Below are 24,256 nucleotides of genomic sequence, written 5' to 3'. Positions count from 1 at the left end.
GACCCATAGCTTTGAAACATAATTGAAACGTGAGAGTAGATGAGTTAAAAGTTAAATAGGTTTCGGATATTAGCACCGAGAATAAGCATACAAATTAAAAATAAAATAATGTGTGCACCTATACCAGACATGTGTCCCTGCACGTGGGCCCACTGAAAAAATAATAATAATGGGCACTAAAGAAGATATGAATAAATTATTATTATACATACTAAATTAATTCATAATAATTACAAAAATATTATATAGAAAATATAATAAATAGCGGATCTCATTTCGATTCCCTCATCCAACATGTTTTATTTCCTCCTTATAAAAAAAGGGAGATGAAAAGTGAAGACTGGAAAGCAATAATAACAATAAATAATAATGAATATTTGGAAAGCGGCGATTATACGGAGATAGCACTCACAACGCTTCTGATTTCAGGCCAAAAAGCATATATTTATATATAACATATATATATAGAGAGAGAGAGAGAGAGAGAGAGAGAGAGATAGTGAGCGCATATATAAATGAATACGGCCACAAAGCCAAAGCCGTGTACTTCTCTCTCTTTCGAATAAAAACGGAGCTTTCTTCACTCTCGCTAGCTACTCTCTCTCTCTCGCGCGCGCGCGCGCACACCGACTAGCAGTGCATACGGACAGGGATTGTGAGCGTATATAGTGCGGCGTGTTGAGCTGTGGATTTCTATATTTAGAGAGAGAGAGAGAGAGAGAGAGAGAGAGAGAGAGGCGATGGATGCGTATGCTCTGCACTTGGCGGTGGCGGCGCTCGTTGGAGCGTCTGTGGTGGCGGTCTCGGCGTACTACGTGCACCGGAAAACCCTAAATCAGCTGCTGGAGTTCGCGAAGGCGGTGGACCGGGGGGACAGGGAGAGGGAGGAGGCGGCCGAGGAGGACGCCGCAGCCGGCGACTCCCCTCGCCTGCAGCAGCAGCATTTGAGGAAGGGTGCGCCCGCGGCCGAGAGGCGCCGGGGACACGGCCGGAGGAAGGGGAACGGCTATTACCGCCGTGCCTCGGCGTCGATGCCTGACGTGATGGTGATTTCCGGCGACGGCGAGGGAGATGTGCCGCGGAATGGGACTGTTGCGGTCGACGGCGTGCCGCCAGGTTTGCCGAGGCTGCACAGTCTTCGTGAAGGTACGCGTTTTCCAGCCTTCTCGTTGGGGCGATGGACTTGTGGTGAATATATGTAGTCCTCCTTCCATGGTCGAACAATGCGGTGAAACGTGTTTGGTTCGGGCAATTTATATTACGGCTGCTAAAATTCTGATTGTGCGTTTCTTTAATTTATTGCGAGCAGCACACAAGGTTTTGTTATACCATATTCGACACTTACCTTCCTGCTGCAGGCAATTGACACTTGTAGAATAACACGTCTTAAGCGCGTAACTAAGAACGGGAGTTGGATTGTTGCACATATGTTCCATTTTGTTTTTGGCATAAATAAAATAAACTGAAAATGTTTAGTTTTTTAGTAGATTAACAAGTTCTCGTATATGTTTGAGTTATGTAATGCACATCTTGCATCTGAATTTAGGATTGGGATTAGTTGGGTATAACCAAGGGCATTGTTTGCTCAGTATTCCAGATAACTATTTATCATGATTTATCCCTTTTATCTACTGGAAAATTATTGGAGCTGTATGTTTAACTCTTGTTCAAAATCACTAATAATGCTTTTTGAGATGTAGAAGACATAGAGTAAGATACTACCTGGTTCTTCTTTCTGAATATGGTGCCTTGAAACATTCCTGAATTAGAAGCTATGATACTGAAGCAAGGACCAAACTAGCATAAACTTGATTGACCGTGAAAGAATGAAGTAGTGCATTAATTATGTGAAAGGCAACTTATAAAGAAAAAGCAACCTTCTTCTATAGGGATTCATGTTTGATTCATCTTTCTTTTGGAGAGCTCCCATCAACCTATTAAATCGTCTTTCTTGAAAAAACAAAATGAAATAATTTTGGAGGGGATGAACTTGTTTTTAAGGTTGTAGATAATCTCCTCATTTCCTTTGTAGTTTGTAGCCTCTACTCTCGTAGTATATGGAATTTATACTGTTCAATTTTCTAGGACTTGGAATTTCAATTATTGCACATGTCCTGCTAGTTCCTTAAAACCATACAGATGCATGCAGAAGGTTGCTGATTTTTTTTGCCTGATTGCAAAAGGTTGCTGATTAATGCGAGACATATTAAATCTTAGTGTGTGGTTTTGTTGAGAAACTTGTTTATGTCTATGTCCACGTGTGTGTTTGTATTTGGCTTTGCCTTTTTTGTCAACTAATTATCTTATCTAGAATTATATATGCGCTATTTGGTTAGTCAACAACCTGGCCAAACAAATCTTTTCTTGTATGGAGCATAGTAGCTCCTTCAATTATCACATGGTTCAAGTCATAGCTAGGTCACAATTGTTAAAAATGGCAAAAAATGGTTCGTGTAGTTGCATCGAAGTCGTTGAGATGAAATTGTTTAATTTGTTCCAGTTGACTTGACTTGTGCTTGAAATTTCTCATATGTGATGTTTATGTAGATCTCATGGATTCTTTTTTAGTTTTTGGAAGAGAAAATGCTTTTTGGCCTCTAACTCAAGTTTCTTTTTTGGTTCAAGGGAAATCCCCTGGCCATGCAAGTTCAAACAAAAGATCTGGGCATCTAATTAGACCAACTTCTCCAAAGTCCCCTGTTGCTAGTGCTAGTGCTTTTGAAAGTGTGGAAGGATCAGATGATGAAGATAATACAGCTGACAGTGCTAAAATAACTGCATATATGCATGCTAATGGAAATGCTGTAAGTTGTTAAAGTAACCCCTCTTTAATTGATATTGCCTTTGGCATTAGTTGCAAAATATCTGCTTTCCATGAAGTTATGATTTATTGAACTATCTCCTAGTGCATATTGCCATCCTATTAATTATATGTCAGAACATCCTCCAATTATGTCCTAAATTGTACTTGAACCTTACAATGAGCAGGTGCCAGAGTGTAATAACCTGTTCAAGGATTTACCGAACCAAAATACTTCCAATGGTGAGCAAATTTCTGTAGCTGCGTCAAGTATGATCCGCACCCATAGTGTAGCTGGTGATCTGCATGGTGTTCCACCTGATCCTGTAGCAGCAGATATTCTTAGGAAAGAGCCAGAGGATGAAACTTTTGTACGGCTGAACATTAGCCCGAATGGTATACTCTTATGCTTCTCTTGTTGGCGTATGGCATCCTTCTATGGACTCATAAATTTGCCTTGGACGGTTTTGTCTCTATTGTGTTCCAACTTCCATAAATTTATAAACTTTCTCATATGTGTGAGATGACAACACAAAACTTTATGGGGTAGAAATTCTTCGAACTGCCTATTGACTAATATATCTTGCAGCATGGACAATTACTTAACTATTGGGCTAGTCTATGGACTAATCAAGAACTTAGTTGTATTTTGGATGGAATCCAAGTATGCTTTTATGTTCTTATGCATATGGTGTGTCACTATGTGGTATTTAAATGACATTGCCTTGACGTTAATAATTAAGAAACAATTTTGTAGTGAAGTTTGGCCACACTTGAAAGGGAGTTTGTGAGTAAAAATAATAGCACATAGGAATGTCAATTGAATCAATCCCTTTGTCCCTTCCGCTGCATCCTCTTTTTCATCCCTATCTCATCCTTGTCCTTGACCTTATTCCGTTGAGTAATGTACTTAATTTTCTATTCTCATCCCATTTGATACCTCTTATCGAATTAGTTTTATCAATATTTAAAAGTAATTTACTTTTAAAATATTTTTTTGTTTACAATCTTGCCTTTTTCCCAGAATATAAATGTTCGACATATTAGGTTACTACTAAAATTAAAAAAAAAAAGAATAATAATGTGCAATAACACATTAAATATATAGTAATTTTAAAAATTCAATAATAAAGCAAAAGTTTTAAAAATAAAACATCATTAATAAAATATGATAGGATTAAATTTGATAATGGAAGGGAGCAAATTCAAAGATTAAAAGCTATATGTTTTCTTCTCTTTTTATTTTTTTAATGAAAGCCCCATATCTAGATAGAAAAAAGACAAGATTATATATAAATAGAATAAAAGAAAAAATATCTAAAATTCTGTGAAAGTCGAGGATGGGTTGAAGACCTTGTACCTGCGCTCATCCTTGATCGGTATTTTTTTTTTTTTTTGTACTCAATTGGTTAGGTAAATTTTTATGTCTAAATCTATCATATTTGAGGCATGTTTGGCAACTACCAGTTTAGGCAGATACCTATTGATCCCTAATACTTACAATCTAAATTTACCCTTCTTTTTAGTAGCTAAATATCCTGAGTTTAAATTTATTGCCAACCCAATATTTTAAATTTTGTTGCACATCTGTTGCCCAATTGTGTGGTAAACTCTGGCCACACTTGAGGGGCTTGGAATGGTAATGGATTTGGGATCCCTTCCCTTGTCCTTGTATCCCTGTTCTTGTCTCCATCACTCTCTTTGTCCCACTTGGGTAGTGTATGTGATTACCTATTACCCTCCCCCCAGGGTTACTATTTGCTAACACCTGTTTATTCAATACCCGTTATCTGACCAATTTATATAAAAGTTAAAAATAATTAAAATAATAATTTAGCTCTAGAAATTGTTTTGTGTTTGTAGTCATTTTTGGCCACCATATAGATGTCCTACATCCTAGATTAGTATTAGAATTTATAACATGAAATACTACAAAAATAAATTGATAGCTAAAATAGATTTGAAGTGCAAAATAAAAGGATAATGATTTGCTGTTTGAATGATGTCATAGAAGCAAGGATGTAATGGGTATTTCACCCTCCACGTCTCCCAGTCAGTGCACCTCACTGAAACAAAACATTACTGTCCATAATAAAATAAAAAGTTTACAAATAAAATAGCAATCATAATGTGTCAGAGACTCAAATATGGTTGTGGGGTGTAGTATCTCAAAATATTAAAAATATTACTTTTTAGACCAAAAGTCACACACACATATATATACAAAAAAGGGATTAAACGCTAATAGAATAAAATAATTTTTTTAAAGTATGTGCAGTTTGGGACCTGTACCCCCTCACCAAAAGGGAATTTTTTTTTGCCCTCCATACCTGCCTCATTGAGAAAATCTTTATCTCAACTTGTCCCAGATTCTGTGGCTTTGCTAGGGGTATTCATAACCATCCTTATGAGGCGTGTTGAGAGAAAAAATAATAATTTAAAATGTAAAGTTATCCCTTTATTTTATGAGTTTAAGTTTTTAGATAAATTGGCTAATTGTATTCATAGAAAATGAACTGATAGATATTGTATTTACACATATGACGTACTAACATTTTTTTTTTTCCTTTTTTTCCTTTTTTTAGCATAATGAAGTATTAGGTGAAATTTACAATGCATAGTTAGCAATATATGCAAGATATAAGCATTTCAGGACTTAAGAAGCTGTAGGCACTCTGGTATATTTTTCCTTATATTTGTATTTGGTGTTTGAAATATATATTAGCACACTGACTAAGATGGCGAAGGTATTCTAATTCATCATGGAATTGTGTACTAAAACTTTGGTGTGTGTTGGTTTCATATACCACCATAGCCATCAATGGAAAGTGGTAGAAATGCACAAAGTGTTTCGGAACTTGTAATTAAAATGTTATGGCAACAAAATTTGTTTTAATTCTATCAACATGGGTAAAATGGTTTTCTTTACAGTGAAAACGATACAAAATATCACTAGAAAACTAAAATTTCAATATTTTCATCCAGTGTAGTCAAAGGCGAGCGCCTGGCTGACTTAGGCACTCGGGCAACCTAAGGCGAGACTGAAGTGCCTCACCTACTGCTAGGCGAGGCTCCTTCAGTCAGGCGCTGCCTAGGTGAGCGCCTCTAGTCAAGTGTCGGGTGCCAAAGAAGCTCCGATGAAAATTGAAGGAAAAATAAAAGAGTGTCTAGGTAAGGAATGTGAAGGGTCTTTGAGGAAAAAATGAATAGTATAATGAAGAGGAAAAGACAAAACAAAAGGAGAAGCAAACAGAAAACTCACCTGGATCCTCTGCCTGTTGACTGCCGTTCACCTAAGGATCAAACACCCACTGTGAATTCCTCAACCCTTCTGGCGACTGGCTCACTACTGGCAGGCTTGCCTGTGACAGGCAACCCTCCAGTGGCCATCCCTTCTCTAAAAACCAATTTCGGATTGGTTTCTTGTTGTAAATGGGCCACATGCACTGTTCGTTGTTTGGTCTTTGGTGTTGCTCTTCTTTCTTTCTTTCTTTGGTTATTTGTTTGTATTGTTACTATTTTATGCCATTTTGATGCCTTTTATACTATTCTTTGAGAGAGTGTTGCTTTTTAGCTTGTTGGTTACTTAGGGTTTTACTTTTCAAACTCACTTTCAGAAATTTTACTTTCCAAGACTCACTATTGCTGCAACTGTGTTTTCACTTTTCAGGCAGCTGCAGCTATTATTTCACTTTTCAGAACAGAATTTGTACAGTGTGCTTATCGTTTTCACTTTGGTTATTGTTTTCTCATTTTGATATCAGCCCCCTTTATTTATATTTAGGACAACATTGCTGCAGCTGGAATCTTTATATTAATTATAATATCATTTAAATATATATTTGCTAATTAATATAATATATTTTTTATGTTTTAATTATATTGTTTGTTAGCTTTGCTATAAGTATTTAACATTGTTTATCCTTATGTAATATTGAAGATATGTAATAAAAACTTATATTGTGTTAATATAATATAGTTTATGATGTTGTGTATTATTCTAATATATAGTTTGTTTGAAGAATATTAGAAGAATTTGTATTTGAGAGTGTTTTAGATGTTTTATTATTGTATGCATTATTTAATTGTCTTTTTCATAGTAAATATATATGAATATATATTTTGGGTCAATTTAGTGCCTCACTTCATTCAAGGCGATGTAACGTTCTTAGCGCCTTAAGGGCACCTTTCGCCCCTGACTACCTTGTTTCCACCAAAACATTCTAAATCACCATAAAACTTGCTGAAAACTACAAAACATTCAAAAAGAGGAACTGTTTTGACATGATGAAGAAAACTTAACAAAAGATAGGTTTTATCTGTCTATTTTATTGTAGAGGTATAATTGGGAAGTGACCAAAAAGGAAATTTTTGGGTGTTGTTGAGTTTGTCTCGAATTCATAGATTAACTCCAATAATTAACCCAATTTAATTTAGAGGTAAAATAAGATTTCTGTACTCCAATCCAGTTTATCAGAGAAATATAATTTTTTCAAATCCAATGTAAGGGTGAGGGCATCTGTTCCAACTTTATATATGTTACTATTTTCTCTTGAAAGGGTGCAAATGTAGACAGAGTGAGCCAATTTCTGCTTCGAGGGAACAAGTCTATATAGATTTAGGTGGTGAGGTATTTTTTTCCATTGTTCTACTGTAAGCAGGATTTCGACAAAATAAAATTTGCTTCTCCTTCTCTTTCCATTGTCAATTCGGTGTGCTCCTCATGTATACTAATTAATCCATTCATTCATAAAAAATCACTACTGATATATGTGTGGTTAAGCCACCTGAATATCTGTCATCTTCTTGTTTGTATAGAGTTTGGCCACTCTTTTGAAAATGAAGTCCTTCAATGCTTTTAAATCTGTAGTTCTGATTTTTTGCCCTCTAATTGATAGAGGTACCATCACCTGAGGAGGCTGAGGTCTATAGGAATCTGCAAGCTTGTCTTAAACTGCGACAAAAATATCTATTCAAGGAAGCAATTGCTCCATGGGAGAAAGAAATTATATCTGATCCATGTACACCAAAGCCTATTCCAAATCCATTTGATTACACTTCTGAGGGGAAATCTGATGTGAGTTTGTACTCTTTGACTGCTTGTTGGCAGTGTTACGTGAATGCTAGGTCATAACTTGTTGAGGCTTTCCACTATTACTGTTCTTTCCAATCACATATTATGTTTACCTGCAGCATCATTTTCAGATGGAAGATGGAGTAGTTCATGTTTATGCAAACAGAGATTGTAAGCTGACAAAATTTTGATTTGCTTCACCCTTGCTGTTCATTATGAATTATTCAGCTGTTTGATATGAATTTCTTTGTGTTCCCTAAATCTTTTCTTGTCTCTCTTTCAGCAACAGAGAAGCTTTTTCCTGTTCCTGATGCAACAACCTTTTTTACTGACCTTCATCACATTCTTAAAGTAATAGCAGCTGGGAACATTCGAACATTATGTCATAACCGGCTGGTTCTCTTGGAACAAGTAGATCCATTCCATTATTTTCTTCTCTTTTCACAGAAAACAATTCTATGCATACTATGTTGAGAGATAATATATAATTAATTTCATGTCTGTCTGGTTGTCCTTTCAGAAATTCAATCTTCATTTGATGCTCAATGCGGATAGGGAGTTCCTAGCTCAGAAGAGTGCACCACATCGTGACTTCTACAATGTTAGGAAAGTTGACACACATGTTCATCATTCAGCGTGCATGAACCAGAAACATCTTTTAAGGTTTATAAAGTCAAAGTTGAGGAAGGAGCCTGATGAGGTAATGCTTTGACTGTGCCTGTTTATGCTTATCTAAGCATGTCCTGCTTGTTTCTTCTCATTCCAGATTTTCGGCAGTGTTTTTTTTTTTTTTTTTTGTCTATAAGGTGTTTTTTAGCGAAATCAGAACTGTTGAACTTGCTTGGCAGCTGTTGAATGTAAAAAAATCTTTTGTTTCTTAGTTAATGACTAGAATTTACTGTGAAGATGTTAGAGTTGCAATTTCATCCAATTCTTAAGCTTTGTTCTGTTCTTTTCTTATTCTTTTAGGTTGTAATATTTCGAGATGGAACATATATGACACTGAAAGAAGTTTTCGAGAGCTTGGATTTAACTGGGTAAGGAAATTTCCTTCACAACTTCCACCCTGAACGATGAATGCCATCTTCCAGCATATCATTCTTATCATTAAATTCTTCATTTTTCATTTATTGAAACAGATACGACTTGAATGTTGACCTTTTAGATGTCCATGCTGACAAGAGCACCTTCCATCGTTTTGACAAGTTCAACTTGAAGTACAATCCCTGTGGTCAGAGTAGGCTACGGGAGATTTTCCTGAAGCAAGAGAACCTTCTACAGGGTATGTTATGTTGTTTCCTTCTTGGGTAAGATGTTGAAGTTACAAGTGGTTTTCTTTACTGCTCTATTGTTTTTTTCTTTCTTGAGCTTCCCATGCTTGTTTTGCATCTGATAGCTTTGAAATTCAATAGGGGCTTGAGTTGTCTGAAATGATTCCACTGTTAATGAATTGACATTACTGTGCTGGATGAATGGTGGGTTGTCATTTAGCTTTTCTGTCATGTCATTTCAGTGGGAATAAAGTTGTTCTTAAAATCCAGGCAATTAACCTGGAACTGCAGACAGCTATATGACCGTTCTCTCATGTCTCAACACTCTGGGGGAAATGGGAAAATTGTAGCCCCATTTTATCAGTGTATAAACTTTTACAACCAAAATGTTATTTCCCATCCTGGCAAGCAAGTGTTGAATATGTATTCATTTTTTTCCCTTTAATATAGGAGCCACAGTAATTGCACCATGTTTATGACACTTTTTCAAGTTTATAAGTCCAGGTTATGCAGTTGTCATTGTGGAAGTTTTAACGAGTCTGGCATCTCGGATACTTATCATAGTTATTAACTTACATACAAATCTTATATAGTACTAGTCTGTCATCTCGGATACTCATCATAGTTATTAACTTATATACAAATCTTATATAGTTCTAGTCTGTCGTCTCGGATACTCATCATAGTTATGACACTTTTTGCTATTTCTATGTGGAAGTTCCAGCAAATAGTTCTCTCAGATGCCTTTCGTAGTTATTAACTTATATACATCTTTTTATGCATTCGTTCTTGCTATGTCCCTATTTAGTACTTCAAAAATTTTATGGTTGGTTGCTCTGCGTCTATCCTGGGTCTCTTCAGCTACCTGAATAGTTGTCGAAAGGTTCTCTCTCTCTCTCTCTCTCTCTCAATTTATATATATATATATATATATATACACGTCTGTGTGCCTGTGTACTTGAAACTTCATATTTCTGATTTTGGTCTCTTGAAATAGAATTGTACAATCAAGTCTTGGAAAAGGACTTGGTAAAATTTATTTTAATTACTTATTTACGCAATTAGTTCATTTACTTTCTCATTGACCTTCTATATTAGTTCCCTTTGATTTCATTTATGATTTTTCATTTTGATGTCTATGTTTATTTTGCTTTAGATACATAATAGAAATTTATTATTTTCCTCTTTTCTTTTGAAGTATGTTTTAAGCATTTCTATCATACAGCAGGTCGCTTCCTTGCCGAGCTGACAAAGCAAGTTTTTTCAGATCTAACTGCCAGTAAATATCAGGTGCATTTTGTTATATTTCCTTGCATATATATTGAATTGTTAGATTATCATATATTTATTGAAAATCCACTTCCTGCTTCTGTTTGTCAGTTTATTTGCCTAAGTGGTTGTCACATGTTCACTGAATGTAATGAGCCCTCATTGGTGCCATAATTCACTTGGCCTGTTTTTGTCTCTTACCCTTTTCATTCTTTGAAGGGGTTGGGACAGGGTTATCATCACAATTTTAAGTATAATTCTGGATCATTTCTATCATAATATATGGGTAGAATTTCTTTCGATAAACCAGTTTATCCGTTCTCAGGCATTTGTTTGTCAATAGTCTGCAACTTCATACTTCCTTATGGAGGAATTCTGTTTTTCCTAAGTTTGATCTGGAAACCAATAGCAAAACAATATAGTGAATGATAATTAACAGCTGTCTTACTTTGAAATGGAAATATCCAATTTATTTATGTACCTTCAGAAAATATAAGGCTCTGTTTAGTTGTAGAAAACAATTTCCAATTTTCTATCTCCAATTTCTACTTTATCCCCAAATATCCTTTTCTATGGAAAATTTTGGAAACACGTTCAAATGTTAAACATAGAAAATATTTTTCTATTCTAAAAAATTAGAAAATATGTTCAAAATAGTCATTTTTCAAATAGTCAAAATTGGAGCCAAACAACAGTGACTTGTGACTGGCTACTCCATTGATACCATCCTTTCAAATCTGACAATCTGAACTTCCCCCAACCCCCTTTTATCTTCTAATATAAGATTTAGGAATCATTGATAGGAAGAGAAATCTGGATCCGATGTTGGTTGCAAACAATCTCCTACTCAAACAAACAGCAAAAAGGTAGCCTGCCGCAGCGCAATAACACTCTCAAATCTGCAACAGTGCAACCCTTCCCTCATGTTTTTTGTTGCACACAGAGGCAACCCTTTCCTTATGCGAACCAAACTCGAGAAGATTAGAAGTAACATACCTTTTTAGTTTGGTGACAGGTATGGGAATGATGATTGATGGTGCAGGGCCCTTTCTATTGTTGTTACAAAGATTTGATAGTTGTTTGTGCAAGGAGTGAGAAAATCTAGAGGGGAAAACTATATTTCTGTTTGGAAAATGCAGTCCAAGTTTGTAAGTAAAACTTTTGAGAACAGCTTTTTGGTGTTTCCCATTTCATGGTATGAAGTTGGAAAATTGGAAATTTGAATTTCCGTTTTCTAATTGGAAAAATTTGTCTTTTGAACAAGTTTTCTAGTCTTACGTTTTCCAAGGAAAAAATTTCCAGAAAACAGAAACTGTACCCCACAACTAAACTGCCCCTAAAGTTCCAAGGCCGTTTTCTATTAATTCTTATGACAGTTAAGGATAGACAAATATTAATCATACATATTTTTGTGTGAATCTACAGCTTTAGGCATGAGAAGCTCGCTAATGTCTTCAACTGTGCTCCCAATTGGTTTGCATTGTACCTCTCTACTTGAGAGTTATGCATTTGATTGAATTCCTTTCTTGTTGGCAGGGTTAAGCTGGAATATAATACAAGTGATTTTAAGATACTGGTGCAGATTTTTTTTTTTTTTTTCCAGTTATTTATTGGTACTTAGCCATTCTTCTATTCCACTCAGTCAACCAAATGTGTTGTTTGGCTGAAATATGTTGCTTTTCAGGGAAAGAGAAATAAGGAAAAGAAATTTTCTACAAAATGTTTCAGGAAAGTAATGAAAAATGTGTTTGCAGTCCATGTCTTTTAACATCAACTCCTGATGGGACCAACCAGTTAGGAATGAAATTTTTGTTTTTGTTTGTAATTTTGTGTTCTTTCTACTCTTTCTAAATGGTGTGCTATTGGGAAATTCTGCATCATGTCTAAATTTTATCTTATGATTGAACTTACAGATCCTCACCTTCTAACTTCCTCCTTTGGGAATGGCCTGTTCCTCTTTTTTTCAATATTCTATTATATACTTCTGATGTGCCATGTTAAATGTTTGAAGTTTTTGCTGCAACAGATGGCTGAATATAGGGTATCTATATATGGCAGAAAGATGAGTGAGTGGGATCAACTGGCAAGTTGGATAGTGAATAACGAATTATACAGTGAGAATGTTGTTTGGTTAATTCAGGTACATGCTAGACTTTGTATCATTCAGAAACTTTGTTCTTTATATATACTATAATAACTATTTGATGTTCACTGCTTTTATTCTCATTCCCTCTCTATTGCTGTACCCTCTCATCTCTTGGATGGGGGCAGTGAGTTACCATTATACTGAAATTCTTTGAGCAAAGTTCATGGACAGACAGGATTTAGAGTTGGATTGGCTAGAATAGATTTCTTGGTATTTATGGAGATTGGTTCCAAAAAAATTGTTGACAGCAACTTATTGATGGTTTATTGAGGCAAGAAGATTTATTTTCTGGGATCAGTGTTATAGACATGTAATCAAGCTTTGAATGCAAAACTAAAGACATTAAGTCTGGTGGTAATTATGGTACAAGAAGCAAAATCTTTGTCAAATACTGGCCCAAGCTCCTTGGGCTTGATTTTTGTGCTACAAATGGGCATTCAAAAGAAATAGCTAAAAAGAGGTAGGGAGGGAGGGAGAATTAAAAGCTTTTCAAATTTTACTTCTAGTCATACTGAGAACCATAATCTTGAATTACATGAATAATGCACATTTATAAGTTTAATAAAGCTCCTAAACACCTGGAACTCTTCTGAATGTACTCCTACCTAATATGGTAACATAATATCAATTAAGTTCTACTACAATCTATTAAAAGTCATAATAAAACTGAAATACATCTAAGTAAAAGCAAAAATTCCTCTGAATAAATAAAATTCTAACACAAATAGAGTTAGAAATTCCTAAATCAATTAGAGACATTTTAGCTTCGTGAACTGTTTCCCTAGATATTCTCTTTTCTACTTGATAAGACATCCAATTAAACAAATCCAAGAGTTCAGCAAAAAAATTGTTGAGTATAAGTATTAATATACAAGATGAAGTTACTCGTCTCAAACCTCATAGTATTTTGCCTAGTTGTAATGTGTTGAGAAGTGTAAATATTATTATAAAAAATAAATTTACCCTTAATAAATATTATTCTATAAGATGAAGTTATCCTTGTCTCTAATACATTTAAGTTTTTTTGATGACTTAGTGGTTAATAATATAATACAGGTAAAATAGTGTGTTATTGTCAGTAAAAGTTTTCCCCACCTTTTTATTATAATTATTGTCTTCCTTAGTGTTCTCATGCTACTGAATAAGGAATGTGATTTCATTTGCCTTCTGTTCCTTGGTGTCTGAAATCAATGAACCAAATATAGCCATGTTCCTAACATGATTGCAACTTCTTCCCTAAATCCTGTGTGCATTTTCTAGGTTTCACTACCAAAGTTGGATTTATTGCTGCCTGGAAGTACTGCATTTATATTTCTATGATCTTCTCAACTAGGCCTATGTCCACTAAGGTTTAGACTTCAAAAAAATGGGTTCCTTGAGACTTTGACCAAAAAAAAAAATTTGTAAAAGTAATTTAAGGGCCAAACGTGATGATCAAGTTACATAAATAGATATTGGTTGCCAATGCTATCCGGGTTGCCAGGAAAATTGGGGAATATTCTTTGTTAAAAATATGAAGAGCATTGGAACGTTATGTTGAGAGCACATTAACCAAAAATAATTGATATAGAACTTAACTGCTAAAAAGACAAGACCATGGTCCTGACCTCGCTCATGATATCCAATTGCCTCTACTTGACCTAGAAACTCTCTTTCTGCCTGTGCATGTGCAGTCAGATATGCATACTAAGACACAGAAGCATGCACACTCCTTTTATTGTGTCCTTGTCTCTGCAGGTGTATGGATCTATAAATAAATAGTTTTCTGCAAACCTTAGACATTGAATTATCAGTACTTCCATGCCTTATAATTTCTTTGGTCCTAAGAGAAACCATCACATGTAGGAAAAAAAATGCAAAAAGCTTATTGACATATGATTATTGTAGGCAAAATTTAGCATGTCTAGAAATTGATGAAGGTGAGGAGATCTTCATCTAAAAAATGATTTGTTCTGAAACTAAATTTTAGAAAAATATTATTTCTGAACATTATTGCTATGTCTAGAAAGTTGTTTTGGATCATTTTCAATCTTTTTCAGTACCTAATGGACAAGCCCTATGCTTTTTGTAGGAATTGTTACTTATGAATATGATGGATGAGCATTCCTTTGACCAAATTTTATATATTTGTTTTCAATTTGGTAATTTATAGAAACAGGTATTATGTCAAGCCTGAGATTTTTGTTTTTCATCCGTTATATTGTTAGGGCTGAACAATGCCTGATGTTTAGAACTTCTGTTTTCCTATATTGGAAATTGATTCACTAATTAAAAGCATTTGAATCATATTTTTCTCAGCTTCCACGACTGTACAATGTGTACAAGGAAATGGGAATTGTGACATCATTTCAAAACATTCTCGACAACATATTTCTTCCTTTGTTCGAGGTTACTGTTGATCCAGATTCACACCCTCATTTGCATCTTTTCTTGAAGCAGGTTTGCAATTTATCGTTTATGGAATCTTTTCATTGCATCAGTTATAAAGTTCTAGAGTCATACCTACTGTTCGTATCATTGGGGAAACCATGGATAAAGAACTAAACATGGATATGACATCTGTTGTTGATTGTTATTATTAAATAGAGGACCTTGTATTTAGTGTGTCCTAAGAAACAAAAACATCCCAATATATGAAATCAAAACCTGTTTTGATAAGATAGTATTTTTCATGTTCAATGGATTAGGAAAGAAATGTGAACAAAAGTTCTTGAAAGGTTAATAGTAGGATGGACTAATTGATATGAATCCATATGGTTTTTTATGTTATAGTCAATTTTCAACTTATGCTTTCAGATATGTGATGCAGTTGTAATTTCTTAACTTGGGGCACAAGTGGGCCAGCCTAGAGAATCCAACAAGTGTTGTGTGCTAGAAAGCTACAAATTGATGTGAGAGGCCTAGACAAGTGTCCCATAAGTGTTGTTTAGGTGTTAGTACCCAACACAATTTCCAGCACAATACAACACATAATTAGAAGTGTTATCATTTGTTTGAGTGTGGCCTACAAATGGAGGATTGATTGGATGAGTGCCAGAATGTATATAGATCTTGGTGTTGGTGTCCAACAGTTTCCTACCCATTTCAACACATGTCTAAAAGCATTTTAATTTCTTGAAGTGTGCCTTAAAAATGTAGGATGGCTTCATCTTCTTGACAACTAGGTGTTCATTTCATGATACTTCATTAAAAAATATTGTAAGATGGCCCAGATTGCTTGCTTAAATTACAATATATTGTGCAAGCAATTCTACAACTGGGGTGCACATATGGATCTGAATCTGCTCCATACCCTAGGATTTTGGTGTTAGAGACGAACCTGATTGTTGACACATATCTCAGCACATCCAATGTTGATTCAACATCAATCATAGCAAAGATGTTGACCATTAGATGCTGTTCAGTTCAACTAAAGTTGCAACCTTGCTTGTTCTTTCTTTCCTATTCATTATTTTTTGGTATTACTGACTATGATTTTTACCTTGTCTTCACCTATGGATTTCAGGTTGTTGGATTCGATTTGGTGGACGATGAGAGCAAGCCTGAAAGACGCCCTACAAAACACATGCCCACACCAGCTCAATGGATTAATATATTCAATCCTGCATTTTCATACTATGTGTACTACTGTTATGCTAACCTTTATACTCTGAATAAGGTATATGTCATATCTTAAGAAGGTGAAGAGTTACTTTTGGATTTTAGGTATCCTACCTCATCCATATCAGTTGTTTGTTTCATATCCATCAACATCCTTACCATCCGAAGCCTTGTATATGAATATTGATTAAACACAAAAGTTTAATGAAGTTGCATTCATATCCACCATGTAGCACGGATAGGTATTCTAGAGGATAAAGATTCACCCAGCAAATCATTTTAAAAAATGCCCAGACTGACACGGTAGCCACATGACAACTTCTAATATCTTTATATTTCTTCTACTTATACTCAAAAGAATTGCAAAATGTAGAAGACAACATTCTAGAAAATTAATTTTTATAATGCAAACTCCTACTCTGGCGTCTGTGTATTATGAGTTCTGTTCTTTTCAATGTTATGTTATTCACTGCTTGCTTCACTCTATGTTGACCGTGCATATGATGTTTCTTTCTAGAAATATTTGAAGACATGGGATGTTGAGACTTTTTATGTTGTATTGTGACATCTCCTAAACAAATTGTCTCTGTTTTTGCAAATGTGAAATATCATTTTTCAAGTTACTATATGTTCAAACCTGTTGGGACTTATTTCTGGGGCATCTCAGAACTAACAGTTTGACTTGATTCTCCATGTTAAGTGCTTTCTTCCATGCCTTGAGATGTACTTGTTCCAGCACTAGTAGCGGAATTTGCTACAAGCCACTTGTGTTGCCTTTCTTGTTACCACGATTCAGCTGTTTCCTGCCAATAGACATTGTTATATCTAATTCCACAAGCTGTAGCAGCTTGTCTTCTGATATGGCACCAATTATGACCCTCTGTCTGTGCTTCATTCGTCTTCTTTAATAATAACTTGTTTTTCAAGGATAATAATGGATACTGCATTTGTAGGGTTCCCTTTTCTGTATCCCATGTTTATAGATAATTTTTAAGTTGCAGTTGACTTTTTCTGTTTTACTTGTTAAATTGTAGTTGATTTCCTAATTTGTTAACATTACGTCTCAGCTCCGTGAGTCAAAGGGAATGACAACTATTAAATTACGCCCACATTCAGGGGAGGTATTTCTTTGGAGCTTTCTTTGATTTGCCTTTGTTAGGAGAAAAAACTGTACAAAATACTCGTATTTTTTGTGTTCAGGCTGGTGACATTGATCATCTTGCTGCAACATTTCTTACGGCCCATAATATTGCACATGGAATCAACTTGAGAAAGTCTCCTGTACTTCAGTATCTGTATTACCTGGCTCAGGTATAGTAAAAAGCAGACTTTTTCTTACATTGAGGCATGTTCAGGTATGACATTTCTAATTACGTTATGATGATTTTCTGGTCATCAGATAGGACTGGCTATGTCTCCTCTAAGCAACAACTCCTTATTCTTGGACTACCATCGCAACCCTTTCCCTGTGTTTTTCTTACGTGGCCTCAATGTTTCCCTTTCTACCGATGATCCATTACAAATCCACTTAACAAAAGAGCCATTGGTGGAAGAATACAGTATAGCTGCTTCAGTAAGTATTCTTCTTTCCCTGTCTTCACTATATGCATAAGATGATAAAAAGGTGTTTAATAGGGTGGCCCTCTCTCTCTCTCTCTCTCTCTCTCTCAGGTTTGGAAGTTAAGCTCTTGTGACCTCTGTGAAATAGCCCGCAATTCAGTCTACCAATCAGGTTTCTCACATGCTCTAAAGGTACATAATTTCGTCCAGAAGTAATGAGATATAATTATTTTTACTAGCTTATGTATGTGATCCCTAGTTGGATAAGTATAAAGGTTTGATTATTTCACTAGATAAGCCCTACAGGTCAGACAAGTATGTTTAACTCGAAATTATTTCTAAAGTTCATTTTAAAGACAAATGGGTTCCTTTTCTCTATAAATATACTCTTATGTATGACAGAATTTTGGATCAAATTTAATTTTTATCTTTGAGGTGGTTTTACTCTCTGGTATTATCAGAATTCTTCTTATTTTGAGGTTGAGGGTTTATTCATATACTTAACCATTTTCACTCTTCCTTCTTCTCTGAATCCAAGCAAGAAGAGTGAAAAAAAAAAAATTGTAGTCCTTGATGGTATGAGCAACAAAATTCAATAAATATTTGGTTTAAATAGTAATAATTGCAGAAAATTTGTTACTCTTCTTTGTTTCAAAGTGAAGCATATTAATGCCTTTGTTGTAGTCTTTATTACATGATTAATATTTCCACTGGAAGTGTCTGAAAATGTTAAGGAAAGTTGATATTTTTCGTTGCGTGATTAATAATTCCAGTAAAAGTGTAACTAGCAATCTTTAAAGTTACTAGTTACCATATGTGCACATTTAACTGTAAAATTGTTGTGATAGTTGTTTATTATAAACATGGCCTGTGTACATTATACGAGGCAACTTAATGTATTAGTCACTTGAGTCTTCTTTTTCTTTTCTTTTTTTATTTTTTGATGGGTGCAAGCTACATTCCAAATCAAGTTAAATTAAAGGACATCAAATACAAATTAAATTAAGCCAACAAGAAGTTGGAGAAAATCCTGAGAAAATTTTGCGCACGGTTGGAAATTGAATCTGTCAATTGAACTGACAGTGGATTGATGTGCTCAAGACGAATGTAGGACAATAGATTATGGGCGCAGTAGTGGGGAGGGGTATGATATTTCTCATTCTCAAGTTGTTTGTTGGCTGCTCTGTTGATTAAACTCAAGAATTAGTTAGTGTGTGTTGCTATCTAGTAGCAACTATAAGCTACATGTGGCTAAAGAATGATTCCTTGGGACTGTTTTGGTTTACAGTGCACATCTTGTTAAAACTAGAATGGTATATGCTATTGATTCTCGGTAAAATAATTTAGAGTAGCCTTTTGTTTACTCATTTTGATTAAAGGGCAGCAAGTATTTACCGTGCTCAATTTTCACATGCCAACTGATCCATTTGGTGCTAACCTGTATATGAGCACGCCACTGTTTGCAATGGTCTTTTTTCTGGAAATAGATTTTCCTCTGGAAATTTTCTGTTTTGTCGTTATGATTTTATGCTTTATAACATCCAAATGCCGTATCTGAGCCGTTAAGATTTTATGTTTTTAGGCCCATTGGATTGGTAGCGAGTACTACAACAGAGGACCCGATGGAAATGATATCCACAGGACAAATGTGCCTCGCATCCGGTTGGAATTTCGTGATTTGGTATGTCTCGGATTCTGGAACCTTTAAAATCTGGTCTGTTATATGCTTACGTGCGCACCTTATGTTCTTCTATAGTTCGAACTAGTTAGATTAAGTGGGTGGCTCAGAAAATAGCTACTGCCGTATAAAGATAAAAAAGGAAAGGGAACTGAATTCAAGGAATAGTTGTGGTTAGTTTGAATTCAGGTTGAAACGGCATTTAATTGTTAATATATAATATGTAAATCAATGAACATGTTATCCTGTCTTGCCAATTATGTCACCAACCAGACATTGTATCCTTCATTATACGAGCTTTGCCCATAAGTATATCGTCCTAACAACTGGAAATAAACCATGATTTTGCAGATATGGAGAGAGGAGATGCAGCTTGTGTATCTGGGCAATGCAAACTTCTCTGAATACCTGGACCCATAAATGCTGTTTGCTCAGAATTTTGCAGACCCGTTGTTTCTGATGTTTGAAGAGGTAACTATCATACTTCCTTAATTATTCTTTTTACTCTTTTGTGTTTAGTATATACGGATATCTCTCATTACGAAGATGAATGATGTTTATGACCAGTTGCAGGGGCTTCTTTGTCCACCCTTAACTGTAAGCGAGCGAGCGAGGGTGCGTCAAGAAGCTTGAAGCAAAGAATGAGAGCATGGATAGGGTGGCAGGAGCAAGAGCAGGGCAATTGTGAAGCTAAGCTGGTGATGTAAGTAAAATGGGGAATGGAGTATTGGTAATATCATCGACATGCATCTTATGCATAATAGACATATATATATATATATATATATAGCATCAACATCTTGTGCATGCATGTAAGGGGACCTTTTATCCTTGCTTGGATAATCGTGGAGCATCTAAAATGTCACTTCTGTTGCATAAAAAGCATATAAACTTATGCATGAAGTATTTAACTGTTCTGTTCGTTTATGGGATCTTCTAGTGTAAAGGATGGTAATGAATTAAAAAAAAAAAAAAAAATGTTGGTGCATAAATATGAGGTAGGGAATAATTCTCTCTTTTCCCTTGCTCAAGTGCTGCTATTCAAAGAATAATTGAATGGATGGTACAGTTTTAGGTTTAAAAAACAAAAATTAAGAAGTAACGTACTTTGTTCTATTATCTTTACTTTTGATTTGCAATGAGGACCCCACCGTGCAGTCCCCGACTCGCTCTGCTTTAACATCTGATTGAAATCCTTCCAACTTCATCACGGAAACTGTTTATCATCATTAAAACTATGGACCAATGTAAAGTGGCCCAGCCCAGCTGTTGCACCTATTGATGTTGGTGTCAATCCATCAGAGGGGATGATCTGTGGGTGTATATATATATTTAATATATATATATTATATTAATATTTTTTGATAATTATATATAATTTTAATAAAATTTTATCATTAAACATTAATTTATAATTAAATTTTATTAAAAATTAATATTTTTATATTTTTTATTTATATTATTTAACATGTCCATTTTTTTTCTCAAATTTTAATAACTTAATAATTTTTTTTAAAACAAAACACATAACTATTAACTAATAATTTAAAAATATATTTATCTAAACACATTAAAAAATTAAAAAATTAGAACAGTTTAAACACATTAAATACTACCTAACTTAAAAAAATTAAACTACTTAAAAACTAAACAGTTTAAAAATTTCTAAAAAAATGCTTAGTCAAACAGGCCCCAAGTATCGGGCAAAAGCACAACCTTTACGATGATCACATTTACACATGCTATAAAATTAACCAGAATGACCAATACCCCTCATTAGAGCAGTTCGGTAACCTCAAAATGTCTGCATCTTCCAAAATCCCATATTATCAGCCCCCAAGACACCCACACATTGTTATTACGATTAAAGTAGGCCGACGATGTCTTACAAACGCCCTTCCTGCCTGCCTGTTGCTGTGGAGCATGTCAACTACATCACTGGTTTTTAAAATTCTGCATCAAATGCAAGAAATATGATTGGGCAGAGCCCATGACAAAATAAACACAGATTGCATCCATTTACTAACCAATAATGCCATGCCACTCTTACCTCAAAATTCTTTGACAAATCTTTCACCAGCTCATTAAGTTCCTGCCTCTTCTGAACAGCTGGGAAAATTATCCAATAACCCACATTATAGCATCATTATTAACACTACCACTTGGTATGTACAAAATGAAACTTCGTATTACGTAAGTACCTTTACTTGAAATATCCTCCATCCTCCTTGAAGTTCTCACTGCAAATCTTTGGAATGCCGGGCTACAAGCAGAAACAAAATTAGGCAAATTATTAAATTCCATCTCTCTTTTAGGAGAGTTTCCTCTCCATGTAGCTTCACACAGGAATATAATAATACAAACTCAAAACTTGAAGATGAAGAGATGGAAATATTATGGACCAAGTTTCGGGGTTGACAGCAAATAGAACTTTTTTTGTGTCCTCCAATGTACAGTTTCTGAATAATTGTTATTTTCCAACTTCTAGCGTGAACCACTGACTTCCCCCACATTCTTGTCACGTTCTAAGTACCTAGAGAGGGCCTACACGTGCAAGTGGCAAGCCTACATGTGCAAGTAGTTATAGAAGCTGTTAGTTGATTCTAGAATGCGCTTATATGTAAATTGTAATTCAGTTTTTGGTGGGATGAAGGATGTGGGATCCAGTATATAAGGACCTGATCCCACCTGTTTTGAGGCATCGAGAAATTGAATTCAAATCATTCTGAATCTCTCTCTCTGTTCTTCTATCAATTCTTCCCCTATTCTCTAGAATTCTCTACAGAATTCTCAAGAATTCGCATCAGATCTCTCAGATTTGACAATTCTTTTGTATATGGTGCACCCCTTAAGCCATTTTTTGTACATGAATTGCCACCATAAGGTGGTTACATTTTATTCACCTTACCGACAGAGAATCATGAAGTATGCAGGCCATACAATTATAATTTGCAATCTTTCACCAATGAACATTTCAAACTCGCAAGGTTGTGTAGAAGGCAATGTGTAGCGTACTGTTATAAGTTCAAGCATAATGAATGACTAGCAAATTGGATAACTAATAAATATAAATCTGCATGTATGTATGCATATATGTAAAAGAGAACATTTAACTATGAGAAATGCCCCCAACAAGGCTCAGAAAGTTGGTCTTCAGTATCCTTACCCCCACAAACAAATAATAAACATAAAACATCAAATAAACCTTTTATCCCCAATCATCCAATTACATTGCAATGCCCTTGAAGAATACAAGGGATAATGCTTTACTGCACTTACATACCATGAATAGAGTTGAATCTTAGTTAGGCCATACTGAATGGCTTACAACCACTAAGCATTGACTCCATTATATGGTACACTCAACCAAATTGCAAGATCTATTCGGCTTAGCTTATTTTCTGGTCAAAGGCAGCTTAAAAGCTCCTTAAAAGCTTAAATTTTTTTTGTTATCTGTTTGGCAAAATTGGAAAAACTTATAAGCTCTTCCAACAGTTTTTTTCCCCAAAAGCTGGTACCCCTAGCTTTTTTTTGGATAGCTTATAAGTTGTATCAAAAAAGCCATAATTGACCAAGTAAAAGAGCAAAATGCCCTTCTCAAAATTTTAACATCTACAACAGAAGGCTCCAGAGCTTAAAAGCTCTAAAGCTTATAAAATCCCATAATTTAAGCTGAGCCAAACACCCTCTGGATGGGGAAAAGGAAGCTTTCCCACCATCAGATTTCAGTAACATCAGTTGTTTCAGGTCAATTGCAAATCAGAGACAACTTGTCAAATGTAAAGTTAAAAACAACTGGCCCTTTATACGTTTAACATATATGTAATCATCCCTGCAACTCACAGCTGGTTCTTTACTTTACACATGCCCGAATGTGACTTTCTCCACACATACCCATCAATGCAATAATAGTAATCGTATCTACTTCTTGGCAGATACTTAGAGAAACTAATAAACATGCAGATAATAGGAAAATAAATCCTTCCTCTGTTCAAAGAAAAACTATAATAGTCTTTCTATTATGTTATGACACAAATTACTTCTTAAAGTAACAACGCTGGGTATTTTCTCCTTCACTGATCGATGAGAACAAGTTTTCTCCTTTCTTTTCTTTTCGTTTTTTTTTTTTTTTTTGTTGAAAACTGACAGAACAGACAAGTTGAATATAAACATGTATGGTGTATCCGCCAATTTCTCGTGCTCCTACACCCATGATGCACATGCCATCAAAAGAAGATGTATCAAGAACAAGAAAAGATCTTATCTTCTTTTTCTCTTCCGGATTAGTCGAAATTATAACGTATTCACATCTAAAAAGTCGCCAAAGAATTTATAGAAAGGGAGATTGATGAGTGAAGGAATACCTGTTTGCAAGCGCATTAACCACGAGCTCATTAACGACGTAAGACATGACTCGGTGCACGAAATTGCCTCCCGCCATGACCGTACCGCTGTGCTCGTCTTCTCACGGACCAATCAACGAAGCACAAGCTCAAGAGAATTTAGGAACAATTAGCCTCGAGGCTAATAGATTTGGCGATCTGATTGCCGACGCAAAGAAATTCCCACTCAGAACTTTAGAGACGTAAAATAACAGACACAAATTCAAGATCGCACGAACTGGGCAGCGAATAAATTTACGAAATCTTACGCTTTTATCCAGCTACAAGAGAGATTCACGCGTTAACGGAGAAACGATGGTGAAGTCGAAACCCTAGCTTTCTGTTTGTGGAATGATCGGAAACCAAGATGCGTAACGGAGGTACATTTTATAGGTGGGAAGAGTCGGGGCGGATGAACGGTTGTGATTTGCCCTTGGCCCGAATATTATTGATAGCCATGCTCTTTTAATTTGAGT

The 24,256-nt window shown here is 35.2% G+C and overlaps 2 protein-coding genes across 4 annotated transcripts; one reads left to right on the top strand and one right to left on the bottom strand.

Moving 5' to 3' along the window:
- The first annotated feature begins 547 nt into the window (after positions 1 to 547).
- Positions 548 to 20,500, top strand: LOC127788540 (AMP deaminase-like). Of its 3 annotated transcripts, none has more exons than XM_052316954.1 (20): positions 548 to 1,146; positions 2,626 to 2,804; positions 2,989 to 3,196; positions 7,699 to 7,877; positions 7,994 to 8,045; positions 8,158 to 8,285; positions 8,395 to 8,574; positions 8,844 to 8,911; positions 9,014 to 9,156; positions 10,374 to 10,435; positions 12,441 to 12,554; positions 14,859 to 14,999; positions 16,066 to 16,218; positions 17,228 to 17,281; positions 17,361 to 17,471; positions 17,560 to 17,733; positions 17,832 to 17,912; positions 19,303 to 19,401; positions 19,750 to 19,869; positions 19,966 to 20,500. In XM_052316954.1, the coding sequence occupies exons 1-19, from the start codon at positions 741 to 743 to the stop codon at positions 19,816 to 19,818; spliced, it is 2,601 nt and encodes an 866-aa protein (XP_052172914.1). In that variant the 5' UTR covers positions 548 to 740; the 3' UTR covers positions 19,819 to 19,869; positions 19,966 to 20,500. The 3 variants fall into 3 exon arrangements, with proteins under 3 accessions (XP_052172914.1, XP_052172913.1, XP_052172911.1); XM_052316953.1 differs by having other exon boundaries at positions 10,371 to 10,435; positions 19,972 to 20,500; XM_052316951.1 differs by having other exon boundaries at positions 10,371 to 10,435.
- A 534-nt stretch (positions 20,501 to 21,034) lies between these two features.
- On the bottom strand, positions 21,035 to 24,212 carry LOC127788541 (uncharacterized). The gene is made up of 5 exons (XM_052316955.1): positions 24,050 to 24,212; positions 23,763 to 23,939; positions 21,600 to 21,661; positions 21,449 to 21,507; positions 21,035 to 21,351 (listed from the first exon to the last, which is right to left on the bottom strand). Exons 2-5 carry the CDS (start codon positions 23,837 to 23,839, stop codon positions 21,334 to 21,336), a joined length of 216 nt encoding a protein of 71 aa, XP_052172915.1. The 5' UTR covers positions 23,840 to 23,939; positions 24,050 to 24,212; the 3' UTR covers positions 21,035 to 21,333.
- Positions 24,213 to 24,256: the final 44 nt, after the last annotated feature.

This window comes from Diospyros lotus, chromosome 13 (assembly GCF_014633365.1).
Source record: "Diospyros lotus cultivar Yz01 chromosome 13, ASM1463336v1, whole genome shotgun sequence".
NCBI lineage: Eukaryota > Viridiplantae > Streptophyta > Magnoliopsida > Ericales > Ebenaceae > Diospyros > Diospyros lotus.
This window is presented reverse-complemented; position numbering and strand designations above follow the sequence as displayed.

Excerpts from the sequence above, each read along its gene's own strand:
- LOC127788540 (XM_052316953.1), top strand. The coding sequence starts at position 741 with ATGGATGCGTATGCTCTGCACTTGGCGGTGGCGGCGCTCGTTGGAGCG. Across the intron at positions 3,197-7,698 it reads GCTGAACATTAGCCCGAATG|AGGTACCATCACCTGAGGAG; the intron begins GTATACTCTTAT and ends TCTAATTGATAG. Across the intron at positions 8,286-8,394 it reads GGCTGGTTCTCTTGGAACAA|AAATTCAATCTTCATTTGAT; the intron begins GTAGATCCATTC and ends TTGTCCTTTCAG.
- LOC127788541 (XM_052316955.1), bottom strand. The coding sequence starts at position 23,839 with ATGGCGGGAGGCAATTTCGTGCACCGAGTCATGTCTTACGTCGTTAAT. Across the intron at positions 21,662-23,762 it reads GTTAATGCGCTTGCAAACAG|CCCGGCATTCCAAAGATTTG; the intron begins GTATTCCTTCAC and ends TTCTGCTTGTAG. Across the intron at positions 21,508-21,599 it reads GGAGGATATTTCAAGTAAAG|CTGTTCAGAAGAGGCAGGAA; the intron begins GTACTTACGTAA and ends TAATTTTCCCAG.